The following is a 21,522-nucleotide window of genomic DNA, read 5'->3' on the forward strand; positions in this document are numbered from 1 at the left end:
TTACTATTACATTTTCCTTAAATCAAAGAAATTCAAAGAAAAAAGTTGCAATACAAGTACAACCATTTTTGAAGTAATATAAGGTAACACTGTTCAAAAGAAAAGCCAATAAAGTTACAAAAATCTATTAATAGAAAATAAATAAGGTTTTGAGTTCAAATGAGAAGCTCCATCAAAACTAAATATGCATGACTGGCATGTTGTTGCCTCTCGTAGAGTAAAATGAGAACGTTAACTTCCCATTGATCCACATTGGCGGGCCGCTCGGTCAAAAGGCGCGTGCCATCACGAATGCACTGAGACAAGCCTGAAGGCCAACTATTATCAAGCAGGTGCTTGTGTGCGGCCATTTCATCAGCCTGACCTAGACACCCTCCAGCGCTTTCTTTACTCACTACTTCCATTTTCTAACGTATTATTTCCCTACCACGTTTCCGCTTTTCATTCTCTACCAACTCTTGGAGTTGCCGGACACTTCCAGTCAGGGCAAGAGAGTTAGTGAGGAAGTTAGGGAGAGAGAAAGAGAGAGACAATTAAGACGTTAATTGACATTTAATTAATTTGAAGTCAATTTGACCTTGAGACTGAGGCACCGGGAAGACTGATGTCATCTTATCACTCGCCTCATCTACCACTCCAACACCAGATGAAACGGTTCTGTGTGTATTTACGTGCACGTGAGAGTGTGTGTGTTGGCGTGCGTGTGTTGTCACCCCGCACCTTATCTGACTATTGCCAGTTTATTCCGCTGAGTTCGTCATTTAGGTGTTAATTAGTTGTCTGTGTATCGCACAGGCATCTTCATTGGCTGCTGTCTGCGTGTGTGTGTGTGTGTGTCCTTGTGTACTTGAAAAGCTAGGACTATTGAGATTTTTTTTCTCATAGGTGTCAATGCAAAGAATTTGAGACCTGAGGCAGTACAAAAAAAAACTTACTATCAAAATGAAGGATTTCATTTTGAAAATTTGAAAACATTTTTTGATAGGGATTAGCTAAAGAGTGGGTTGGCTGCTGTGGATGCTTGGGGCTAGCGGCTATTGATTTATTCAAGCCACTGATGAATCAAACTGACGTTTTGTACAAATACATGGCAAAAAGTTAAATAATTGGCCTTAATGCAACAATCTGACCTTTGTCCCGCTGCGGCCATTCTTAGCGCGCCAAACACTTGAGATTAAAAATTCGACTTCCTGCCGAGCCAGCAGTTGGTCAACAGCCGACATTCATCAAAAACAATACGTTTGCCATTTTTTGGCTGCGGAATGCGCGGCGAGTGTGACGAATTTGTCTCCGCTTTGTGTCGTGCTGACAGGACGGAGGCGACGCGTCTCGGCCGACTGACTTTGTGTGATTAAAGAGACGGGCGCAAACCATCTGCCTGTCACGTCCATCTGTCATCGCCGGCGCTCGCCATCAGCTGCTCATCACTCAAAAAAAACAAAAAAAAAACAACTATGGTGGAGAGGCGGATGAGGTGCAGCTTTAGAAATAGAGAGAAATTTGTAAAGGAGCTGCATCGACAGGCTGCGGCAATAACAGTTTTTAATTCAAGACTAACCTAGCAGTCACCTGACAGCTTTTGAGAAATAAAGTGGATGAGCGCTGACCATAAAAATACAAAAGATGAGATTGTTTTTGTTTGTAAAAAGAAGAAAATTTTTTGTTTTTGAGCGCAAAGGTGATCATGCGAATCAATGTTTCAGTATTGTCACTATTACTTTTTGTTCATGCTATTGCAACTTTAAGACAAATAATATTCATTTTTATTAGTTGAAGAAATATGACTTTTTTTTTTTACTTGGTTGTTTTTTCCTATAAGAGTGCAAATTTTAACTAAAAATATATACTTACATACGTACATACTACAAATAGACTAATCTCGATTAATTTATGGTTATTTTGAAAAATAAAAATGTATGAAATAATGTAAGAAAATACATACTTTTGCGTTAATGATTTCTTTCAGATTAGTACAACTATATTGTCGTGCTATTGCAACGAATCGCTTTCTCGAGAGATTAAAAACAGGTAACATGACTGAGTATATTTACCTGAAATTTTTCAGAACATTTCTAACTTTCTATCTCAGGTAAAATGTACAACTTCAGGTAAAACACAAACACCAATTTTTGGTAAAATTGTCTTTTTCTTATCACTGTTTTCCAGCTTTTCCCCGGCCGGATAAAGACACAGTCAGCAAAGGGCCCCATTGGGAGTTTGTGGGTAAAAGCATCCCTCATCTTTCATCTTCGCATTCTTGGCCGCGTTCCTCCTTTCCCCACCTCCACCCCGATCTCTGTCTCTCCCTCTGTCCCGCAGCCACATTCTCTCCATCCCCGCCTCCCATCGCTGACTGTCTCCCTGGGATTATCGATTTGGCGCAGGGCGTGATGGAGTCTCACTAGTTGTAATGCGGGGCCCCAAAGGTGTCTTCGGAATGGAGAGCATCATGACTTATGGACTAAGTATAGTTACGCTTCCACAACACCTGAATCGCACACCCACGGCAACACACTCCCCCAATGCTAAGCGCCCTTGTGTGGGGACAAAGGATGTGCACATTGCTGATGTAGCAAAATATCACAAAAGGAAAAACTCCAAGGTGTCACTATGTCTATTTGTTGTTGTTGTTTCTTGTTGCATCCAGGTGGCTTTTCAACTATTGTTATAAATAGTGGGAATTAAAAAAAAAAAAAAAAAAAAAAAATAGGTCACGTTTTAGCATTCCAAAAGCAATGGTGCCCCATCAGTTTTTTTCTGCATCATGTTTTTATCTGAACCAACAGAAAAATAAGTCTAAATGATCATTTTGAGTTAACGTTGACCACTGGGATGCTTTTGTATATTCCCAAATCGGGAAGTAAACTGCTACGGCAACAACTATCTGTGCAGCCGGGGTACCAAATGTTGGGGCCAACTACGCTAAGCTATCTGTAACACTTATTTGGATTCTCGAGCACGCGTTTGAATTACAATTGATTTTTTTCCCCCCTCCGCTCTGAAGTTATTCATCCAATGTCGCTAGCTGCCGCCACATATTATTGATGATAGTTTGCAGGCCTTACAATAGGGGCTGCATAATTGATTAAAAGCCATTTATTGTGATGCTGCTTCCAAAATCTATGCATGCTTTTATCATCCATGCATTAACAAATGTAATTTCACCTGGAGGACGCTAACCAAAGCCCAAAAGCAAAAGGTGCTCATTGTTAATCCTATTAAGATTGGCCCCAGAGTTGGCCTCTGCTTAGCAAATAAATAATAGTAATGATGATGATCCCTCATCTTGTCACCGGGCTGCACCCCCGGGAGGAAGGTGTGTGTGTGTGTGTGTGTGTGTGTATGCGCGTGCTTGCGTGTGTGTGGTGGGGTTCGTAATTGGTTCCAAGCCTGCAGCATTTTCCCGTCATCACCTCCCTAGCGCTCAGGATCTGCTAGCGTTTGCTTCACCCGCTCTGCTTGTCTGTCTGTAGGTTCTCACTCCAGGGTGGACCCCGCTTCTCTCGCCAGGGATAGAATCTGGTTCCCGGCTAACTTAATGAGGACAAGCATGATGGAAAATGAATGGATGTGCCCCGCAATTAACTGGTGGCCATTGTAGGGTGGATACAGCTGGGAGAGGGTCCAAAGCTCAGCCACACCTTAAATGAGGAGTGGGATGTCCTGTTTATCTTACACTATTTATCTTGGTAGATCCTGCAAGCCAGAGAGGGGCATTATATTGTGATTTAATTAGCTTCACATTTAAATGTATTCAACACATTGAATGCACATAATAATTGGCAAACAATTCTCTCTGCACATTAATGTATCGTGAAAATTTAATCGCCCGGTCTTCAATTATTAGGACTGAGCATCAGTGCAATTACATGTTGATGCATTTTGGGCCAGGGTTGGTCAAAATGTGTTGCAGGAGAGACCTCTGTTGGCTAAAAAAACCATTGCATGCATCCTGGTTGTTGGGATGATTATTTAGGTAAAAATAATCATTTTGGCATTTTGGAGATGATGCAAATTTGTGCATTTTATCCTTCCTCAGATGAGCCGAGTCTTTTCTGCTTGATGTTTGGTGAGAGAAGCAGAGTACAGTCACTAGTCAACGACAGTTATAACATTAGTGGTCATTGACCCTACTGCATTTCCACACGGCCCTTTTTTTTTTTTTTTCTAAACAAAATGCACCAAAAAAAGAAAGCAAACCACTCAGGTGCTGAGCTGAGCTCAAGTGAGGCATGCTCAGATTATTTCACGCCTGACGACGTTTTAGACATGTTCTTCCTGAAATGTGTCTGCTTAAGCGGGTTTGATAGACCCTACTGCATGAGGTGGAGGAGGTTGTTTCCTGGTACAGAAGTGACCCGTGGCCACTTCTCCCTCCCTCAGAAGAGAGAGGAAGAGGAAAACAGATTCGGGACACGGGGTGACACGGAGAGCAGAGAAGCGCGGTGTTGACGTGCATCTGTCTGTTTTGGTGATATCCTAGCCCGCGGCGCCGGTGGGATGCCATTCCCGTCATTCCAGTTTGCCTCTCGACGTGGCAAACTGGCCCCTTGGGTGTTCCCAATGATGGCGCACAGAAAATAGCTAGCTACCCGTCCCTCGCAAGGCCTTGAAATGCATCTCATGCATGCGGCCAATTTGTGCGGATAATTTTGATCAAGGGCGAGCCAAAAATCCCTCTAAATAAATCACAGAGTAGTAATATCCATGACTGTTTTAATCCAGAATAATCTTAACATTCCCATCGCCTTCATTTGCATGCTATTTATAGTTATTAAAACACACATAAAGAAATATTATAGTCTCATTCATTAGAGACCAAAGCAAAGTACATTTGATAAAACCGTTAGCATCAGTGCTAATCTTGTTGGTTGCCGCCAATGACTATGTTTGAAATCCAAATTATAGATTATATGAATGTGATATTATTAAAAATGACGAGCCACTGTTGTACCATAAAAAAAACCTTCAGATCTCCTGCAGTAAATTGGCAGGGAAAAAGCCCAGCTTGCGTCCCGTGCTGACCTTCAGGTAAGCGTTCACCTCATCACCTTTCTTCACAACAATCTGCACCCACACACACAAGATAATGAATTTTGTGCATCTCACGCAGTTTTTTGGGCCTTACTTATCAATGTGTGTGTTCTCACCTGGTCTTTCTTCAGTGTAATCTGGCCCATCTCTCTGTTGCCAACAAAGGAGCGTGTCACCTTGTACACTTGTTCGCCGGCCCGCACTCGAATAATGTAGTTGGCCGGGAAGAAGCCCGCCCTGTCGCAGATCTTCCCCTGATGAGAGACAAATTTTACTGCGACAACATGGGATCATTATTGCTGAGTGGACTGTTTTATAATGGCGTCACGACTAGGCTACCATATGTGGCATGACGTGAAATTTGTACTCTACATAGTGTCACTGTGACCTGCCATCATTTGCTGAGTAGGCTCCCTTTTTAAAGGTGTCCTTGACTTGAACCCCACCCACAGCCTTTTTTGCGATAACTCTCAAATGATGCAGCAACACATGTAGCCAGACAATATAACCCTTGCAAATATATATTCTTTATCCTCTGAGAAAAACGACTAATTTTACTGTCGTTTACTGATTCACGATAGTAGTTGTGAAACTCTTCTTTGGTTGTACCTGCAGGATTATTGTATAAACTAGAATTTCGAAGAATCGTTACAATCAATTAATCACTATGCACAAATAGTTGACTTCTTTACGATCGAGCTCAAGACTCTCTTGTAAGGCTCTGTTGTTGAAAAGCAACATGTACTCACCCTCCACCACTCCTCATTGGAGTCATCGATCACTGTGATGCGGTCGCCGGCGCTATGCAACAACCGGAATGTCATTGTTGACACATTCAACAAAGTCATGATAAGTGTGAGGACATCACATTACTTACTGAACGTCCAGGTCATCTTTCTCAATAGCCTTGAAGCGGTACAGAGCCAAGTAGTAGTGAGACTGACTGAATACGCTGATCTTTCCTGGCTGAGGTTTTTTACTCTAACACACAAGACAAATTTGTCGCCATTACATTTGCCTTTTCGTCCCATCCTAGATTACCGAATTAATTAGAGTCTTAACCTTAATGTTGTGTATCTGACCTTGTCGTCTGTGGGAGCTTTGTCTCCTCGCTTGTCTCCCTCTGAGCTCGCTACAACACACACAAAAAAAATTATACAACGATCATTTGCAAAACATTATCGCAATATTTTGCACTTTGACGGTAAATTATAAGCCATATTGATAGTATCACAATGATTTAACAATAGAGCTAAGAGGCTACAGTTCTAACTTTACTGACTATTTTATAAGTGAAACAATAATTAGTGACTCACTTCCTTCAGCGCCATTCTCCTGCTGCTTGGGCTGGGAATCGTCGTCCTCCAACATCATCATCATCTAAAACAAATAGTACGCCATGACAGCAATTACTGTAATGACGTGGATTGTAAGAACATTGCCTATATCCACACTGACGTTCTTTTTATCCTCTGATCCTTTCTTGCGCTCCTTGTTGGCCATAATGACGCCAATGCGCAGCGTTTCAAACACGGGGTCGGTGCGATTCGACTGCGCTGGCGATCCGAAATCATCCAACCAGCGAGAAGAAAAACACAAATAAGAGGAATGGAGAAAGGTAAGTAGTGATTATACTGGTACCAACAAAAGGCTTTTTTTTTTTTTAATAGTTTAAAGTCCCAATGATCATCGTCACACACACATCAGGGTGTCGTGAAATTTGTCCTCTGCATTTAACCCATCCCCATGTGATTTTAATCCATCCCCTGGGGGAGAGGGGAGCAGTGAGCAGCAGCGGTGCCGCGCTCGGGAATCATTTGGTGATCTAACCCCCCAATTCCAACCCTTAATGCTGAGTGCCAAGCAGGGAGGCAATGGGTCCCATTTTTATAGTCTTTGGTATGACCCGGCCGGGGTTTGAACCCACAACCTTCCAGTCTCAGGGCGGACACTCTACTACTAGGCCACTGAGCTTTGTTCGGTTTCTTATGCTTAAGAGTGTTACTTTATTAGTTGGACTCACAGAAAGGCAAGAGTTGGGAGACTGTAGCATTCTGCTGGCTGCTGTACAGAGGAGAACTGTATGCTCTCCTGAAGCCTGGCGGCTGACAGAAACACACAATGACTGCACATAGTATCATGATACGCTGACAAGGAAAAGTATCACAATACTTGGAAATCAGCAGCTGGGAGATACATGTTTAGATTTGATAAAAGAAAAGAAGACTTACAATTTTGCCAAAGCATCTCTGGAACTCCACGTAGGACTGACACTGGTGGTGGATGCTGGTTTTGCAGTTCTTGCAACGCAATGCAAACTTGTTGTTTACTTGAGACAGGGGTAAATAAAAGGTAAACAAATTAAAATAAAACAAGTGAGGGTATTAAGTTAGGGTTAGCCCCGCACATACAAACAATCATGCGAGCGCACACGTCGCAGAATTTGGGCTTCTTGCAGTAGTGATCCTTGAACTTATGTGGCCGGTCATTGATAGGTTTGATGGACTCTGGCGGAGGCGGCTCATCTCGCTCCTCTTCCTCCACCTCCTCGTCATAGATGAAATAGACCTGCGCCACATCAATACGTGTGGGTGATGCTAAATTACAAATACTTTTTTAGTCACAGATCACATTAAACATAGCCAGACAGCAAGTGTCACCTCAGTACGTTCTACTTAATGTCATAGAATGAGTTCAAAAAGTAACCCAACAGACTCAACAAACCACAGGTGGGGAAACCTGAAAAGGATTAGATCCCAAAATAGCTTCTGGGCTGCCATACGCTAGAATCCCCAAAATGAAATGTAACATAGCTTTATTACGCTTCTAAATATATGCAGCGATCACACGCGCACACAATACAACGCACGTTTCGGTTTCACACGCGAGCGGCCTCGAGCTCTCTATCATTGTCAGGATTAGCGCTTGCGCTGCGCTCGTCAGGTTGAGGATTAGCACTGCAATCAGCGCTAATACGGCAGACCGTTTGCACATTACACCGCTGTCACTTGGCAACTCTTTCCAGCTGTCAGCGTTCCAAAAACCAGTGGCCACAATGGCTCGGAACATTCCGCCCACCGATGTTTGCTTTGTGAAAGTGTTGCCCCAGTGGGAATCATAAGGGATGCGTCTCCCCAAAAGTATGGGGGTGATCAGATGTCAAAAATACCTCTGCATGTCACGGCATGACTGCACAATTTCTGCCTCTGGCGGGTGTGTTCTGACAAGAATGAGACACACAACACTGAAAGACCCCAAAAATCAACCACGAAAGTTGAACAGTGTTATCAAGCAGAATGTAAAGAATTAAAATAGTTTGCATATCATGGAGAGTGGTTGGGGGGCTGGGGTGTGTGTGTGCAACACTTTATTTCAGGGGGTGGCCAGTGCCCCCGCTGCCCCCCTTCTAACGCCACCAGTGACATTCATACAAACGTCAATTTAAACGACTTACCGTGTTATCCTCCTCTTTCACCACATTATCCGGCAGAGGGGGGCTGTCATGAATATCAACAGAGGCCTTGTCATCCAACCTGTCATCATCACGTAGCAAAACATCACACCCAGTGGCAAAAAACATCCACCGCAGGAGATCCTCAGATTTGAAAATTAAGAGTTGCCAGTGAGTACTCACGAGTCACAGTTGGCCATGGTAGGCAGCTGACAATTAGGTCCAAGAAGCACTGGGAAGCTGGTTTCGGGTCAGATCACAGAAGGAGGTGTCCTAGAAGTATTAGTAAGTGGCCTCTGAAGTACCAAAAAATGGGTTTTAGTTTTCAGATGTGTAAAAAAAAAAAAAATGCATCTTGATGGTACACAATAGGCTGTTTTCAACATGTTTGCATTAAAATTAAGTCACGCTGAATTTCCCGGCGACACCACGAACATCTAATTTGACAAAAAAGGTAGAAAAGAATGATACGCACAATGTAATTGACCACAAATGTCAAACTTCATTTCTTCTCCTCACGATTCTTTCTGGTCGTTTTTTCCCACGTCCGACGTTTCAAATGAGGCTCCAACAGGTGGGAGACTGGGAAGAGAAATGCCAGCATGGCCAGTCCAGCCCTTCCCTTCCCTGGACTGGACGGGCTCTCCATGCGAGAGCTTGTGTGACACTTTGGGACAGCTGAGCACTTGAAAAGTTTTCCCAGCTGAATGGTCAAGAATTGCACGGCTCCCCCAATGGCACCAATATAACCACTACTTTAAGAAGATGAGCAAAGATGATCTCCATATTACATTGCATTAAAGAAAATTTTTTTTTCTCAAATTCAATTTGTGTCTAAATGGTATTGATTATTTTTAATTAAGTTTGATTTTAATTCACTGTACTCACAAGCCTTACGAGAGGAAATTCATAGAATTAATCATTTTAAAATAACCGTGCAAATGTCTCAATATATTGTTTTCTTGTATAAACAGACTTAATTTTTTATTTTTTTCTCAATTATGCCCCACTTCCCCATTGGAGTGGAGGATTCTGGATTGCCTGACCGGGATGAATACTAAAGAGAACAACTTCCCCGGAGGCATCTACCTGTATTTCATGAAATGGACTCTAATGCCGCTTCAACAAACATTACTTGCAGATGACAGGCGGATGGATTTCAACAGAAAATTAAGAGTAACAAAAGCACACCAAACATTTTTTTTCTTTGATTTTTCACCTTTTATATTTTTAAAAACAAACAAAAAAATAACAGATTAAATAAAATTTACAGTAGACATATGCAAACATTGTGCACTTCAACTACATTTTCTGATACTTTCTGCACAGCTGTCAAAAAAACGCAAACACAATGTGGGTGGGGGTAGTTGGGCGTTGTGGGAGAGGACAGTAAAGAGGGGCTATGTGGGGAATTGGAGCAGGGAAAGGAGGGGGGAAAAAAAGGCAAAAAAACTTTTTTCACTCAGGTAGGAAGAAAGGAAAAAAATTCACTGAATATATAGATTTCTTTATTCCTTACATCACTTATATAAATATATTGAACCCTCTCCCTCCCCCGAAAAGAGCGCAATACAGAACCCCACAACAGCAGTAAGGCGAACAGAAAGCCAGAGAAAAGCGAGAGACGGAGAGAAAGAAAGAAAGAGTGCAGAGCAGCATGAGACATGGCGAGATGGACTCAAGAGAGAGAATGTGTAAATCGAAGAGGTGGCAGATGATTGGTGACAAGAAAAGCACTGGAGGAAGAAAGGACGCAAAGGTGGAAGATGAAAAGGTTTGCCTGAAGTCGACTGTCCAGTGTTTTCTTTTTGTGTGCTACGTGAGCCCGTTGTGAGCACGTGTGTCTCCTGTAGCGTGTTGAGATCGCATTTTGTGTATGATGACAGCACAAATTTCAAGGGTGAAACGCATGCGTGCGTGTCCCGTGTGCTCTTCCGCTATCTAAATACAAAAGACGAATAAAAACCAAGGACTAAATCATAGTGAAATCAAACACCGACCACCTCAAGAGAGTCACACCTTCCCTTTTTATACATCTGACACGTTTAAGTTTTTTTTATCCATTATAATTGTACACCAAGAGCACTTAACTCCCCCCCGCCTTCCAACCCACCTCAGTCTTCCGTCCTTTTTCCTCTGCTCCATGCCAAGAGTCCGCTTATTTGTCTTCGTCTCACTGAGAGCTGGCTCTCTCCAGCACGCGCAGGTCATAGTTCTTTTTGGCAGCCCTCAGTTTGAAGAGGCCGGCCGCGCTGTTGTTCAGTTTGAAGGAAGCACTCTGGGCGGCCATGGTGCTGGGGAACACGGCCACCACCGTGTACAGGTGGGCCGGGTCGCCGCCGACACAGCTGCCCGCCATGCCGGCGGCCCCGGCGGGTCCGCAGCCTCCTCGGCCTCCCTGAGGCTCCTTCAGCCACTGGATCTTGGCACCACACAGCGACAGCTGGTTGAAGAGTTTTTCGGCATCTGGACGCGAAATCCCTTCGGGCAGGTCCGTTACTTCCAGCACACGACTCACCACTGAGAAACGGGCAGATGGATGAGGGTTAAAGAGACAAGTGAGGGGTCAGCAGCCCTCGCTGCTGGCGAAAGCCTCAGACTCCCTTCTCAAGTGACAATCAGGTAATGGCTGCCTTTTTTGCTCGATGGAAAAATGGAAGACTGCGGCAACAAAATGAACACAAAGTGTGTTTTTGCCACCGTGACGTTCAAACTCACCAACATCAGTGGTGCCCAGATCAGTAGATGCCGATTTGAGCGTTTGCTTCTTGCCTCGTGCACCGTGTTTCATGACTCCTTGGCCCTGCGTGTGACAGAACGGATTGCGGGATTGTAGTTAGGACACTAGGTGGCGACAAACATAAAGAAGGGACAGGCCTGACCTGATGGGAGTTGTATGATGACTGGCCATGCATGAGCTGAGGAGGGCACAGGCTGTACTGAAGGGGCTGCCCCAATAAGGAGTAGCGGCCATCACCTGAACACAAGTTCAAAACAACACTAAGACCTGCCTGACTTGACTTTTAAATATATATTCTCAGATTTGATTTGAGAGATGATTTTATAATTATTATGACGGTTGAGCAAAGAGCTGATGCAATAATGTAAAGAAGGCTACAGCCAGCATTTGCATGCGCAAATATAGGCCCAAGTGCACATGAGGTAACCAGTGTGCTGCAAACTGTATGTTTAAAGTGGCACAATGCCAGTCATGTGAACCAGATGGCCGACACGATAGCCTTATTGGTTTAGTCATTACCTTAAAAAGATTAGGGATGGCGGATACTGGTTGCTGAAAGACAATTGTTTTGACCAGATAGACATCGTTCAAAAAGTTAAATATATATTGATTGTTGATTTTATGTTGGTGAATAGAAGAGGATGGGCCAACAAAAATCATTGAATATGTTTTATGTGTGCCTAATTCATGTAAAACATTTTTTTTTCTTCATAAAAGCAAAATTTGGTCGCTTCTTTGTTCACCTGGAGCCGTCCCTCCTGGCCGTGGAAACTGGGGAATGAGTGGTAGTGGTCCCAGGCCTGGACAGACGCTGTTGACGTTACCAGAGGGAGACGGCGCGGGAGACTGAGTCGGAGAGGCCAGAGGACTCGTCAGCTGGGTGTTTGCCTGCACACAAGCGGGACAACATACGCAAAGTAAGCACGACTACGCGAGAGAGCTTGACTTGACTTGTTGAAGCACGTGTACCTGTGGAGTGTTGTCAGCTTTGTAAAGCTCTCCCGGCTTGCCGGGTCTTTGCTCTATGCTGTAGTACTTGCACGGGTTCCACTGGACCAGTGGGGGATTCTGGGAAGGCTGGGGTCCATTAGGGACGCTGAGCTGCATTACCATGACTCCGGGACCAGGAGGCGGGACTCCTGAAAACAAAGATATATGATCAAATGTCAGTTGTATTTATACTACACAAACATACACCAGATCACCAAATGATTCCCGAGCGCGGCACCGCTGCTGCTCACTGCTCCCCTCTCCCCCAGGGGATGGATCAAAATCACATGGGGATGGGTTAAATGCAGAGGACAAATTTCACCACATCCAGATGTGTGTGTGACGATGATCATTGGGACTTTAACTTTAACTTAACATGCAGACATTGTTCTGACTTGTTAAGGCACAACAAGGCATGAAGAATGATGCATTTGATACTATTAAGGGTGACCGATAAAGTTCACGTTACTCTGATGTACATTCATTCACAGCCAATTGCATGCACACTGTATTGATGTTTTTCAGGTTTAACTAAGTCTGCAAATATTATCTAATGTCAAAGAACCTTTTTTTGTCCCTGTCTGAACTTTCACCGGATAAACCTTAATCTATATAGTATTTTTTTCTGACAACACACAATGACTGCTAAATGACACAAACAAATTAGTGGAGCCGTCAAAAAAGTTATTTTCTTAACACACACACACAAAAAAAAAAAAAAAAAAAAAAAAAAAGGGGGGGGGGGTGGTCAGTCTGACCTGAATATTGCTGCTGTAACTGTTGTGGGTTGCAGGGAGATGGCGATGGGGTGATTTGATACTGTTCAGAGCTGGGGGGCTGCAGGTAGCCTACTGATGGGCTGTGAAAAAAGGAACAAAGAAATTAGGGAACCTTTATTATCAACACGGTGTAAAAACATCAAGGACTTTCATCCGTGTTCGAAATTGTTACATTTACAACAATGTCAAACTGTGGTAGAAGATGGTTGTAATTCTTGACAGGTATATCAAGTCATCAAGTCTTGAAGCTGAAAATTGACACATCAATTGCTCCTTGGTTGTTCTGTCTATTGTGTACATATGGCAACAAAAAAACAAAAAAATCCAAATCCCGCCAGACCAGATCTCTGATACAGTCTCAGTAAATTACAAGAAACAATAATGAGAGTCAGATTAAAACATTTTGCAGGGTCTCATTAAAGGCATATTTTGCAACGAATTAGGTACTTGGATGAGCAGCATTTTCAGAATGGTGAAATTTTCTTTTTTGCTCAGCAGGGGGCAATGTCTGCAACACTTTGACAATGTTCTAGCCATCAGATGCCCACACAAGTGAAGACGTACCTTGTGCTGTTCTGCTGTGTGGGTGTGATAACACTGTAGAAAACCGGCATGGGGCCCTGGACCGACTGACTGACCGGCACCATCACCTGCTGCTGGTACTGCTGCTGCACCACCTGCTGACTCTCGTTCCCCACTGGCACCTGCAAGAGACATCCTTAGCTAATAAAGCAAGGCTCGGTGGATTTGCTGTTGTTTGTTTTAGTGGACAAGACACAATTGCATCCAGATTGTGCATCAATTGTACCTGATAGGATGGCATCTGTGGATACTGCACCATGATACTTTGCATTTGTCCTCCAATGCCAGCTCTCTGAGAGTTGAGCAGAGCTGGGTTTTGCTGCTGCTGCACTCCCATCATGCCCTGGTAGCTGGCCTGCTGGCTGGGCATCATAGACTGAAGACCTGGTAAATAACAAGCAAAAAATAAATAAAAAATCAGAGAGGAGGGGGGGGAAAAAAAAAAAGTTATGGGCCCCTGGTTATTAATTTCAAAGAGGCATCTCATTAACTGATCTCTGCAAGAAAGCTATCATATTGCAGCTGCCTACAAACTCTCTCCCCCAAAAATTCAAAAACACGGTAAACTATTAAACTGGTATCAAAATGGCATTTTGTTTGTGGTGTGCCATCTTGAGTACGCCACACACTATAAGAGGAGTAAGCACAGACTTGCCGACAGATATTTCCACACGGGTGGCGCCTCTCAAATAAATAAAAAATAAAAGAAGAGTGAATGGAAGCCAATAAGCCTAGTGTCCCATTTTTCTCTCAGCCAAGAATCAAACTCGACAATCACCGTGGATCAAGGTCACACTGACCGAGATCCTTCTGGATCTGGCAGTAAAAAACAGAGCCCAGTGTCTTTCTTGTTTCTATCCAACATCAGCAAAATAGAAATGAAAGAAACTGGGAATAGGATGACAGACCTGACTGTTGTGCGGGCTGAGGCATGGGCTGCGTGCGCTGAGCGGGGTAAGACACCTGGTGGGACATGGGCTGGGCCACACGGTACTGCTGGCCTGAACTGGAATACTGACCAGGGGGGTAGTATGTAACTTGAATCTGAAGACAAACAAAAAGATTCATTCATAAATAAACAAAACAGGCATTATGCAGTCATATGTTAAGTTTTGTGATTAAATGATGTGAATAATCATTGCAGAGCTAAATCACAGTAAAGTTAAAAACAAAACAAAAAAACCTTGATATTGATAATCTTGAAACCTTGTATAACGGGTATGTGGTAAACCAAAGACTCCTTATACAAAGCAGCATTTAAAAGCCTCTTAGAAATAGACTGTGGTCAAAGCACCACTCTACAGGACAGGTGAGTCATTCTGGCCACTTGGATGACCAACTTAAGGCTACTTCCCCTTTATTCGTCTGTTGAGTGAGGAAATAGAACATAGTCGAATGAAACTTTCCAAGAGAAAAAAAAAATTTAAATCAATAGGACTTCGCAAATGCTGCGGCTTGAACCACTTGTGTCTTATACAACGAGGCTAAAAGTGGCATATACAATTTCCAAATGAAACATCCGACAGGAAGGCAGAGGGGAAAGCGCATGTGAGAAAAGATCGATCTGTTCTTCCAGCACAAAAACATGCCAGCCTTTTGTGAGGGTTCACCTGCCAATATCTGCACTTCAGTTACACTGGGGGCCGCCCACACGTTGAACAACACAGGGCAACACTATCTGTCAGTGAGAAGAAGGCAAACTGGCGGCTGCGCAAGAGTCTGTGTGTGTGTGTGTCTGTGCGTGTGCGTGTGCGCGTGTGTGTGTGTGTGTGTGTGTGTGTGTGTGTGTGTGTGTGTGTGTGTGTGTGTGGCAAATTGTACTGCAATAAACTGTAAATTTTGCCATGCAGCTCTTTGTCAGAGAACATTTTGCGAGTTCTTTACCTGCTGGGGGGGAGGTGGCTGCATGTAGCCTTGCGGGGGCGCCGCCTGCATGACGGGCTGAGACGGAGGAGGAGGCGGTGGCGGAGGGTGGGGATGTCCCGTGGCAGGCTGGTAGCCAGACGGCGGAGGCATGGGCTGCCCGGTAGTCGCCATGATGTAGCTGGTTTGAGGGGGATGCTGAGAGAGGACAGTTGGAGGAGCCTGGTACAAGGAGGATGGCTCAGGGTTCTCGCTGGAGCCCTGGCGGCTCAGCGTCATTTGGCCAAATTGGGGCGCCAGTTCTTCTCCCTGGTCGGACAACAAGATGTGCTTATTTACTTTATTTAAATTTTGAATCAAATGGAGGAATAAGTCATGGGAGTAGGTCTCCAATACAAATATAAATGTATCAATTACCATAAAACAGAATAGTTTTATGTAGAAAAGGTAATTAAGGCCAAAGCCAATATTAGTTCAATGAGAGTGGAGATGACATTGTTGTCTGTCTGAATGTGTCAGTCGAACAAAAGAAAGAAAAAAAATAAAATAAAAAAATTAAAAAAAACATGCCCCAAATCGGGCTAGTACCATTGTGTACTGCTGGGGAGGAGAAACTGGCAGGAGAACCTGGGGGCAGGAAGGGCTGGAGTAGGAGACAGGCTGAGAGGGCTGCAGAGATGCTACGGGCTAGACACACACACGCCCACAAGTTTCCGTACGCGCATGCACACACACACACATACGTACACATCACCGGGAGAGAGGAAGAGGAGGAAGAACACAGAAAGAAGAAAGGTGTCAGAAGCAAGCGGAAGGAAACAAAGATACATAAAGACATCGGATACTGGGGGAAGCTGTTAATGATCGGATGGATTGTTACGGAAAAGCATTTGTTACTGATAAAGATTACAAAAATCTACAGAAGTTTTTTTACATTACAAATGACGAAGAATTACAAGAACTTGGGTCACATCAGAAATGCCCCCAATTTGTGCTGAGCCTCACCTGAGCGATGATGTGGTTGCCCATGGGGTGTTGCTGCGGCGTCGGCAGCAGGGCAGCCTGAGGAAGGGCTTGCGGCTGCGCCTGCTGAGGCGGCGGCTGCGTCGGGCAGGGGAGCAGGCTACGGCTGGACTGGGAAGCTACAGGTGGGACACACACATTAGGACTGACTGATGCAAAAAAAGGACACAATTGCGCATTTCTGTGCACATATACGAGCGTATAATGACACTACAATAATGACACTACAGATTAAACAAATAGATGACAAGAGCTTGTGCCTAAATGTTTTCCCACTTCTGCATTTACCGGAGCGAGAGCCTTTGCAGCTTCCCTGCGAGCCTTTATTGCTGCCGAGGCTGTCCCCGCGAGTCAGGATGGAGATGCCAGAGAAGCTGCTGGCCTTGGTAACGGGAGGCCGCAGCGTGCGGTTGGAGCTGTCAGAGTCTGTGCTGCTCCAGGGCCGCGGCTCCAAGCATTTCATGTCGCTGTCCGTGCTGCTCTGACGACTGCTGGACGCCCGGCTGGAGCTATCGCGGTTCCCCCTGAGAGGAGAAGCAAAAAGAGGAGATTCAAAACAAAAAAGGATAAATACAGAGGCGGGAAATCAAGTGGAGAGGTTTGAAGTCAGTGTTGTGGAAAAACAAACAGGATGAAAGGCTTGTGTACGAGACCAAGGAGGTCCAGTCAAGTCGTAAACACGTACATCAAATATGTGACCGTATGAGTTTTAGAGGTGAGGACTCTCAACACGGATGCAAAATACACATCAGGCAACGAGCCACTTGACAAGAATTTCTATTTGTAAAGATGTTCGACAACAGTCTCTCTATGCCACGCACACGCGTGCAAAAAAAAATACCCAAAACTGAGGAACACATGCAGAGGGAGACGCTCCAGACAAACACCAGACTACTTGACAGTGATACTGATGAGATGGCTCTCGCACAAACAATTCAAGACGGGAGGAAACGACCACACAATGAACTCAACAAGATGCAGACAAATAATGGCAAAGTTGTCAAAGAAGATACAATGGAACATCCAATTCCAACAGCTTATAAAAATATAAAGTCATAGCAAGTGCGCAATTGTCATTAGATGAATATCTGAGCAGAGGTGTTGGTTCAGTTAAGTCGTGTTTAGCGCATTTTCAAAGACTTCCGTTTGCTGTTTTATCTTATTTTGGGTAAGCAAGGTACGCGTCGTAATGTTTTTTTTCTCTCCAAGGCCAATATGATACCAATCAGTCAAGGAGACCGCTAACAGATATTTAAAGCGATATTGTTTTGCAGGACAAATGAAAATTTGGAGCGATAAAAAGTCCCAATATTTGACTTTATTTAATCCCCTTTAACTCATCACTCACCATTATTATTTTAGGTTTGAAAATTTAAAAAAAATGCATCTTCAAGGCATTTAACTGATCACTTATCAAACATTGAAAATTGCACAAATAATTAATCTCCAAGTGAAAACCAATGATAGCACTGTAAGGGGGAGCACCACTCTCGGAAAGCCCTCCATCATAGTGCAGCTGAGCTTATGATGTTAGCGATGGAGATAAGGATGAGGAACGGGTGCAGAAAATGGCCAAGCTTATAGGCGGGAAAGGCTGTTTAAGTCTTTCCTTAGAGGAGTGATGTATATTCGCATCGTGAGCGGCGGCGCGGCAGCTGAAAATGTATCTCATCTACTTTAATTAATGGAGGATCTATTTTGAGTACTCGCTCGTTCTCCCTCCCTCTTTGTGCTATTTAAGATAGGATGCCATTTTCTATAAAGGCTGATCCACATGTATTTACAGATGGCGATGAAATGAAGACTGAGTCCAGGAAGAAGGTAATCATGTGATGTTTCTTCTCCAGCCTCGCTTTATGACAGTATTCCCGGGCCACAAAGACATTTCTGGTCTAATATAAATATGTAATAAAAACGTATACTGTTATGCAACAGTTTCTGGTGGTGGCTTTTCACATGATCCACATTACACTATGTAGTCTGCGTGTTCCGACACGGATGAAGAGCTTGAAGCGAACATTTATCTTGTTCGCCTATTTCGCCTCTGCTTGCAAATGTAAACTTTTGAAGGTGTCAGGTTGCTGACAGCCAATCAGGGTTGAGGATGTATGGTAGTTACAACAACACAAGCAGCAGCAAAAAACAGACTCACACACCATAGCAAAAGACAAAAAAAAAAAAATAGACAAAAGAGCTAGCTTCCAATACCGGCCTAGGCCGTGCTAAAGAGTCTTAGAAAATGGGGAGCAAAGAATTTGGCATATCTGGTGAGTGCATTGACTATAGCTGTTGAACTGTCATCCAAGATGGCATTCCGCAGCCAAAGCAATAACACAAGCACCACTTACCAGACTGTCGGCAGAGCACATCCCGTTCCCCGCTCCAAGCAATACCCCCCTTCCCCTCCCCCTGGACTTCCCGCTCGAACAAAAGCACATGCGGTCAACGCGATATTTCATGTTCGGTCTGAACCGACCATATAAAAGAGCTTCTGTACATACTACATTCTGCCGTTTTGATTAGCAACAGTAAATGTGTGAACAAAAGTGCTGATAGCAAAGGTAATTACAGCTACCACCGTGCTTTCATTTAATCCTGAGGAGAGGGGGAAAAAAATGAGCGCCCTGTAATTATTTAACACAAGGCATCGATTAGGATGGACGCCACCCATGGTAAATTGATTTTCGATATCAGTTTGGAATCATTTAAATGATTTCAGCTCTACAGTGTCCGTATGTTGTCTCCATTTCATCCTATGGCAACATGTGACATGCTAACAAAAACTACAAGAATAGGTCAACCACAAAACAAACATGTCGCTGACGAGGCAATGTGAGTACTTTATACAATGGTGGCGGTGGATGGTCGGTCCAGAGGTAAAAGTACATCAAGTCAGTCCTCAGTGAAACCACAAAGCAGCCATGCATGGGCCGCAGGAGGCCCCACGGTGCAGTAGAGTGGAATAGCCATCAATCAGTGGACTATGCCAAGCAGAGATACCAAGGAAAAAACAAACAAACAAAAAATAAAACACAAATCACCACTATCATCACTAATCCACTTTCAAGTATGGGCATGGCAACACACAAGTACAATTGTAGCAGCACCCCAATACCTAAAGATCTGCCTCCTCTTTTGAGAGCTAGAGCAGTAGCCCTCGGTGGAAAGTCTGTCGGGGTTCATATTGGGAGAAAATGCTGGCATTACAAGACTGTAGTTGACAACAGGGAGAAAGCAGGGGGCGGGGGTGAGGAGAGGTCATCACAGTGTCGCGCTTTAGATGTTGAAAAGGACGAGGGAGGGAAAGGAAAAATGCACACAAGGCAACATTCAGAAGTGTTGAAAGCTCAGGCTTCCCCTTTCTCTGCATGTTCTATGCGATATTCTTTCAACTTCCATGGGAAGGGTGTATTCGGAATAGAGTTGAAGGCTCTGGGAGTCAACTTCTATCAATCACTGCTGCCCTTTCCTTCAATTCTTTCTCAAAGACTGCAGATCCCTCAAGATGCTCACTCACCAAGGGCTTAAGAGATACACTTTTAAAAATAACTTGGGCTGGATTTACGCTGCGGGTCGAAGTGGCCGATTCCAATTTGTAGGGGGTGTTTAAAGAAACAAAGTCATTTTTGTTAAAAAAAAAAAAGGGGCTCCATGGTAAAGAAGAAATAAATAAAGAAAAATAAACATCAGCCCTCTTCAAGCCCTATATTGTAACTTTTATTTGAGTTTTAAAAAAAAAAACAGCTGAGCCCATTTAGAACCGATGAGGAATTAGCAACATTTCTACTTGAGGATAAGTTGAAGTTTTTATCCGCATCTGGAAAAGGCTTTATTCAATTAGGTGTGGATTTTTTTCTTTTTCCTTTACGCTGTCATGACTTGTATCCAAATTGTCCCACTTGAGCGCAAAGGGGAAAAGAAAATCGAAGTGTGTCACTTGAACCATGCAGTATATAAATCCAGCCTTACAATTTGTTGACAACTCAAATTTGAGATTTGCTGATTTAATTTTCCTCTTTTTACAACAACCACAAAAAAAAGAAAAAGAATAAGTGGTGACATCATCTTACCGGTTGTCGTTGATGTATCCATTCTGAGAGGACTGTAAGAAAAAGGACACCTGCACATTATGAAAGGCTTCAACTTCATATTGTACATCAATGCAACAGCTTTCATTTAAAAATAAATGTTTCTTCCTCAGAGCTCACATGTAGGAGGCTGTAGGAACGATGTGCTTGCTTTACAGAAAAACCAAGATCCAAAACTTACTTCTCGGGCAAAGATCCGGTCTCGTACCCGTTGATATTCTTCCTCTCGCTCTTCGATGGATTTGCTACGCCGGCCGTCCTGCAGTGGCACTCGGATCTAATTTTGGCAAGGGGAGGAGCATCGCATTAGAATATGGAGGAGGAAAAATGTATGCGACAAAAGCAGTTAAGGTTGTTTCCTGCCTGATTATCATCCTTGTCCATGCTGGCATCATCTCTCTTGAGAATGAATTTCTTCTGGAAGTCCATGTTGCGCTCATCCTTGATGTGCTCCGAGAACCTTTGTTCAGGGCTGTCAGACCATAAAACAAGTTGAATTATTTAGCACTGTGGAAAGGGGAAAAAAAAAAAGCCAAATAGTCTTGGATGAAGGCTCACATGCGTGTGTTGCCAGTCTTGTTGATGATGACCGCCTTGCCAGTCTGATCCACGTTGTGATCCATGCCAAAGTAGGCGGCCACGCGATGCAGCAGCATGCGGTGATATGATGTCATCTGAGGAAACTTCTTGTACTGGTTACTATGAGGAATAAATCACACACAGTGAAGTTGATCACTTGGACTGAATAATGTGACGCTGTTGTTATTGGCGAGTCAATCAAAAAGAAGTAAACTTACTTGTCGTCATTGATGAACTCCAGGATATCTTGTTCTAGTTTGAGCAGCATCATTCGATCCCTGGCAAGCCAAAATGGAGGATGAGAGAGAAAGATCAGTGGCCAGACTTGTTTACTGGCTTACTTTTACATTTGAAATTAGCTAACAGATGCTGTTCATTTACATTTTAAAGGCT

At 43.7% G+C, this 21,522-nt stretch overlaps 2 protein-coding genes across 12 annotated transcripts in view; both read right to left on the bottom strand.

The window, feature by feature from the left end:
• Positions 1-3,803: 3,803 nt before the first annotated feature.
• LOC125976900 (SH3 and cysteine-rich domain-containing protein 3) lies at positions 3,804-9,115 on the bottom strand. The gene is made up of 13 exons (XM_049732890.2): positions 8,961-9,115; positions 8,669-8,781; positions 8,489-8,567; positions 7,446-7,602; positions 7,266-7,363; positions 7,058-7,139; positions 6,493-6,590; positions 6,351-6,414; positions 6,117-6,166; positions 5,912-6,015; positions 5,784-5,835; positions 5,151-5,288; positions 3,804-5,067 (listed from the first exon to the last, which is right to left on the bottom strand). Exons 2-13 carry the CDS (start codon positions 8,683-8,685, stop codon positions 4,969-4,971), a joined length of 1,038 nt encoding a protein of 345 aa, XP_049588847.1. The 5' UTR covers positions 8,686-8,781; positions 8,961-9,115; the 3' UTR covers positions 3,804-4,968.
• An 856-nt stretch (positions 9,116-9,971) lies between these two features.
• Positions 9,972-21,522, bottom strand: part of LOC125976899 (R3H domain-containing protein 2) — a 28,240-nt gene continuing 16,689 nt past the window's right edge. For 5 of the 11 annotated variants that reach the window (XM_049732879.2, XM_068652353.1, XM_068652354.1 and 2 more), the window contains 19 exons: positions 21,348-21,407; positions 21,109-21,249; positions 20,914-21,022; positions 20,732-20,827; positions 20,533-20,582; positions 19,578-19,631; positions 16,751-16,986; positions 16,445-16,581; positions 16,028-16,126; positions 15,461-15,748; positions 14,485-14,620; positions 13,803-13,960; positions 13,559-13,698; positions 12,974-13,074; positions 12,195-12,364; positions 11,969-12,113; positions 11,368-11,462; positions 11,204-11,288; positions 9,972-11,005 (listed from right to left, as the gene is read on the bottom strand). In XM_049732879.2, coding sequence (XP_049588836.1) covers positions 10,659-11,005; positions 11,204-11,288; positions 11,368-11,462; positions 11,969-12,113; positions 12,195-12,364; positions 12,974-13,074; positions 13,559-13,698; positions 13,803-13,960; positions 14,485-14,620; positions 15,461-15,748; positions 16,028-16,126; positions 16,445-16,581; positions 16,751-16,986; positions 19,578-19,631; positions 20,533-20,582; positions 20,732-20,827; positions 20,914-21,022; positions 21,109-21,249; positions 21,348-21,407 — 2,647 coding nt within the window. In that variant the 3' untranslated portion in view covers positions 9,972-10,658. The remainder of the gene's footprint in view (positions 11,006-11,203; positions 11,289-11,367; positions 11,463-11,968; positions 12,114-12,194; positions 12,365-12,973; positions 13,075-13,558; positions 13,699-13,802; positions 13,961-14,484; positions 14,621-15,460; positions 15,749-16,027; positions 16,127-16,444; positions 16,582-16,750; positions 16,987-19,577; positions 19,632-20,532; positions 20,583-20,731; positions 20,828-20,913; positions 21,023-21,108; positions 21,250-21,347; positions 21,408-21,522) is intronic. The other 6 variants (XM_068652357.1, XM_068652359.1, XM_068652361.1 and 3 more) reach the window with 6 other exon arrangements.

This window comes from Syngnathus scovelli, chromosome 11, assembly GCF_024217435.2.
Source record: "Syngnathus scovelli strain Florida chromosome 11, RoL_Ssco_1.2, whole genome shotgun sequence".
In the NCBI taxonomy this organism is placed as follows: domain Eukaryota; kingdom Metazoa; phylum Chordata; class Actinopteri; order Syngnathiformes; family Syngnathidae; genus Syngnathus; species Syngnathus scovelli.